A 5023-nucleotide genomic window follows, 5' to 3' on the forward strand; every position below is an offset into this window, starting at 1 on the left:
GGTGTCGTACTCTAGAATCTTCTTGCTCAGATAGTAGATGGTCTTCTCTATCTTAGCTTCTGATTCTTGAGCTAGCATGCACCCCATGGTCGAATCCGTTACCAAAAGGTACAAGATCAATAGCTTCCCCGATTCTGGTGGCGACAATACAGGTGGATTCTAAAGGTACTGCTTGACCTGCTTAAAGGTAAACTGACATCGATCATCTCATTGGAACTTCTTCCCTTTCTTCAACAGACCTAATAGTGGTTCACAAGTCAAGGTTAATTTTGAGATAAACCGTCTTATGAATAGCACCATACCTAGAAAGCCGCGTACCTCCTTTTTAGTCCTTGGTGGTGGCATTTCTAGGATGACTTGATTTTAGATGGATCTACTTCAATTCCCTTTTGCGTAATCAGAAATCTCAGTATTTTCCATACAGTCATCCCAAAGGTGCATTTTTGTGGGTTTAACCTTAGTCTGTACTCTCTGATTTGTTCAAAGAATTTTTCCAGTGCGGTGTAGTGGCCTTCTCGCTATTTGGACTTGACAATCATGTCGTCCACATACACCTCAACTTCTTTATGGATCATATCGTGTAAGATTGTGGTTGCAGTCCTCTGATATATAGCGCCAGCATTTTTCAACCCAAAAAGCATGACTCGGTAGCAGTACGTACCCCACGGTGTGATAAAAAAAGTCTTTTGTCTGTCCTCCAGTGCCATCAAAATCTAATTATACCTGGAAAACACATCCATGAATGAAAGCAGCGCGTGGCCTTCGGTGAAGTTTACCAGTTCATTAATGTACGACAATGGAAAGTCATCTTTCGGACTAGCTCTGTTCAGATCCCAGAAGTCGACGCAAATTCTGATTCTGCCATCCTTCTTTGGAACCAGAACAATATTAGCTAGCCAAGTCGGGTACTCATATACCATCAAAAAATCGGCATCAATCTGCTTGGTGACCTCCTCTTTAATCTTCAACGCCCAGTCTGGACAGACTCTATGTAGTTTCTGCTTAACTGGTTAGGCCATAGAGTCAAGAGGGATCCAGTGCTGTACAATCTCAAGATTAATTTCAGGCATGTCTTCATAAGACCACACGAAAACATCTTTGAAATTTTTTAATAAAGCAATTAAACACTCGTGTTCCTCCGAAGACAACGTGGACCCGATCTGGACCAAGCAGGGATCCTCCTTAGTGCCTATGTTAATTGCTATGATTTCATTTGTGCAGGGCTTAACACATCTCTCCTCCTCTTGGTCAACCAAAATTTTCAAAGCCCGAGGAATTTCTTTCTTTTCATTCAAGTCAAAATTTTGAAAATCAAGATTAGTTCAACAAACCAAAGGCATAGAGAAGTAAGTGAAATCTACTACATTCCCATTCAAAAAGTCAGGATCCTCGGTTATAGTTGACTCAAAAGAAAAACTGAAAGAAGACCTTAACAAGACTTTGGCATCCGAGTTACCACCCCCAGAAGTACCAGACTCGGACTCCTCAGAAGAACTCAAATCTGATCCCGACTTCATAGACTCGGTGGAATCAGATTCGGACTCATTATTCGATTCTGAACTGCCAATAATGCCCTTCTCAAACTGCCAAACTAGGCATGGAGCCTCAGACGCGTCCACGATAAGACTAGAGAAATCTGCAGCTGGTTTGTCCCCGATCACAAAGATAGTAACACTATCTCCCAAGTTAATGGACTCAACCCTAGCATTAGAATCCATTAGTAAGTCAACAAGTGCATTCCCTAGCAACTCCTCTTCATCAATGCCCAAGCTTGCAGTCCTGTCTTGCTCTGTATTGCTGCTTAGGTTAATCTGCTCATCTTCATTTTCCGGTAAATGGTGTTCCAAGAAAATCTCGAATCTCGAGTACCTTGTCTTTGTTTCCTAGTTAATCCATGGCTCTGGGAATCCACAGAAAGGGAAATCTTCCCATTGGCAGACAAAGCGTCCATTTAGGGTTCCCCGAATTGGCTTGTGGACGAGTTCATATTGCTTCCCAACCCTTTTCGCTTTTAGTCTCCTTCTCAACTCATCCTTCTTTCTTTTCCAGTGATCGGCAATTGGCTTGTTGCCCAGCTCAAAAGCATGGGGGTTATGACTAATCCCAAAAGCAATAGTACCTCCTTGCCTGCCATTTCTATCCAGTGCCGATCTGGGAATATGCCTTTGTTTGTTCATTATATAAATGGACTTGGGCGCTCACATAGTTCCCATCATCTTCTGCTATGATAGATTGGACCAGTCGGGCCGGAGAGGAACATGTCCTCATCCCCATGTATTATTTCTAACAAAGGCGTGGTAGTTCCCTATGGAGAATGGATCGTAGAATTAACGTAGACAGTAGCAATCCTATCTTTAAATGGATATTTCACCAGCTGGTGAACTGTTGATAATACTGTCTTCATCTGATGTAGCCAAGGCCTTTCCAAGAGTAGATTAAATGTTGCTGGTACGTCCATAACATGGAATTTAACCTCATGTTCAGACAGGCCGATCAATATTTGGCTTTTAAAGGTCCCCATGACTTCTCGGTTAGTGTTGTCATAGGCTCGAACAACTTGAGTTGTGGGCGTGAAATCAGCTGGTCTCAAACCTATGGCATAAGCAATCCTTGCCAGACACACGTTAATTACCGAGCCGGTATCCACCAATACCACCGGTATCCATTTCTTTCGGCTCTCCAGAGTCACATACATGGGTCAATTGTGATTAGCACCCTCAGGTGACAACTCTTTGTCCATAAAAGATAACATCGGACAAACACCCCCTAATGTAACCAATGACACCAGTTGGTCAATGGTGGTGTCGATAGGCAGCTTCGTTCCATTTATTGCCTCTAGTAGTGTCTGTCTGCACTCTTGGGAAGCCATTAGCAGCCCCCAGATTGATATGCTTGCTCGGATCTTTTTGAGTTGCTTTAAGACCAGGTCTTTCTCTACATCTTTCTCTTTTGATATCTCAGCCTCTTTCCTAGAGGATTCTGGCTGATCTAAAGCTGAGGGTTTGAAATACCAACCCCTTCAAGTCATGTGGTTAATCTTCTCAGTATACCACGTATCATCAGGGGTATTAACTTTTCACCCTTCGTCAGTATACGAATGGCTCAGACCATTGTCTTCCCACCACTCCCCTACAGCTATTGTTAGGCCATCATCGGGCTCTACCCGGATCATGTTTACATCGCTCTCTTCACTGGTATACCATTTCTCCTCTGTAGCTGATTTAATTTCTTTCCTCCGATATTATCGGAGTTTCTTTGGCATCTTTCCCTTATCACCAGACTTCCACACAGGTTTCTCCATGGTTTGGACATCATCCACCACTGTCTCGGTCCTTTCTCTTCCCTTCCCTTCCCTTTTTCTTGTTCTATGGCTATTTTCCTCTAGATCTCCTCTATTCTTTCTCGTTGGAAATGTTCCAACTCCCGTTCCTTGTCAGTTATAGGCACGACCTCAATCATAGGCATGGCCTCAATCTTGTTATTATCACCAACTTCTTCTCTTTTCACAGTCTCATTTATTTGCTCCTCCGTGTCTAATTCCTCTTCACTCAACCACCTATTACTGGTTTCGGGTTAGCTTGGATCCCACCACCCAATCTGTACACTGTTGATATCCTCTTCTTCAAAAAAGTAGAGGTTCTCCAGATCTTCCTCGAGTTTTGGCAGGTCCTCTTCTAATTCTGCGAGGTCATCTAGACCTTGTTCAGGCCGATTATGTAGATTTTGTTTTAACTTCTCTTCCTCAATGGCATTGATGCTGAGGGAATCTGGCAATACGACTATAGGTTTTGGCTGGCCAACAGCCACAATGTATAGGCTGGGATCATATTTTTTTGCGAGTGAGGTCCCTTTCTCTATAACTTGGGTGTCAGGTAACCCCTTCTCTAGTGCATTTTTCTTCTTCTCCGCCTCTGCCACCATAGGCCCTGGTTGGGCTTCGGGTGTTATGTCCATCATGCACATGTCCGTGCTCTACAAAATAATCACCTTGGCTTAGGTAGATGGGATGGGGTGATATATGCGTTGGGGTTAAAGGTGGGTGGTAGTGTATGGATTAGGTTAATGTTTTTTGCGCTGTGAGACTTGGTTATGGACAGGAAATGGGTTGGTGGTTATATTCGGTTGGAGGGTGGGACGATGATCTTATTGTCAATGAGATCTTGGATTTCATGACGTAAGTGGTAACACCGATCAGTGGGATGACCGTGCTATTGATAGAAGATGCAGTACTGGGTAGGGTCATGTCTAGGTGGGAGTGGGTCGAGGAGAGGTCGAGGTTCGAGAGGCTTAATGTGCCCTTTCTCCATCAGGAGTTTAAGAGCATGGGCTGGGCTCATGTATAGGAGGGTGAAGGTTCTTTGGTTTTGGCAGGGATTGGTGGGTCATGAGGTTGTGGTGGCAAAAGGATCGGCCATTTTGGCAACTGTAGCAACGGTGCTGATTTTTACAGGCCGAGGAATAGTGCTACTACTAGCATTGGTACTTCTCGTAAACGGCCTCTTCATGGGTTTGTTGGTTCTTTAGATAATGTCTTTTTCGAATGCACTTTCAATATGGACCCCAACTCATATAGAGAAGCAAACGTAGACAACGGTGCTACTATCATTCTTTGTAACATATCCGGCTTAAGATTTTGAACCACTAGCCGGACTTGTTCCCTTTTGAATGGCCTATTCGTCATTCTGGTTACTTTTGCCCTCTATCTAGCGACAAAGTCGATGAAGGGTTCCTTGGGGTTCTGGGTAGTCGCTTTGTAACAACCCAGATCCCTAATTAACGTTAATTCATGATTAATTATGCCTAATCAGTAATTAGGGAGAAATTCTGAATTAAATTGCATATGTGTGTTGCATTATTTGTGTCTATATCTGTTTAACGTAGAAAGATATGTTCATGTTTTTTTTTGGTTTGCAAGTTAAAGGCCTTATTGGCGTCCGATTCAGAAATTGACTTGATTTACGTGTTAATTAGGATTTATAGGATTTTATGGTAGGTTTAATTGAAATTCGCTTCGGGGCAATTA

At 43.1% G+C, this 5023-nt stretch overlaps 1 protein-coding gene across 1 annotated transcript; it reads right to left on the bottom strand.

Moving 5' to 3' along the window:
* Positions 1-2305: 2305 nt before the first annotated feature.
* Positions 2306-2695, bottom strand: LOC145797724 (uncharacterized). Its single transcript, XM_082885136.1, has one exon. The coding sequence runs from the start codon at positions 2693-2695 to the stop codon at positions 2306-2308; it is 390 nt and encodes a 129-aa protein (XP_082741262.1).
* Between the last annotated feature and the right edge of the window lie 2328 nt (positions 2696-5023).

This window comes from Camellia sinensis, chromosome 8 (genome assembly GCF_055761805.1).
Source record: "Camellia sinensis isolate YWXY chromosome 8, ASM5576180v1, whole genome shotgun sequence".
Lineage (NCBI taxonomy): Eukaryota > Viridiplantae > Streptophyta > Magnoliopsida > Ericales > Theaceae > Camellia > Camellia sinensis.

Excerpts from the sequence above, each read along its gene's own strand:
- LOC145797724 (XM_082885136.1), bottom strand. The coding sequence starts at position 2,695 with ATGTATGTGACTCTGGAGAGCCGAAAGAAATGGATACCGGTGGTATTG.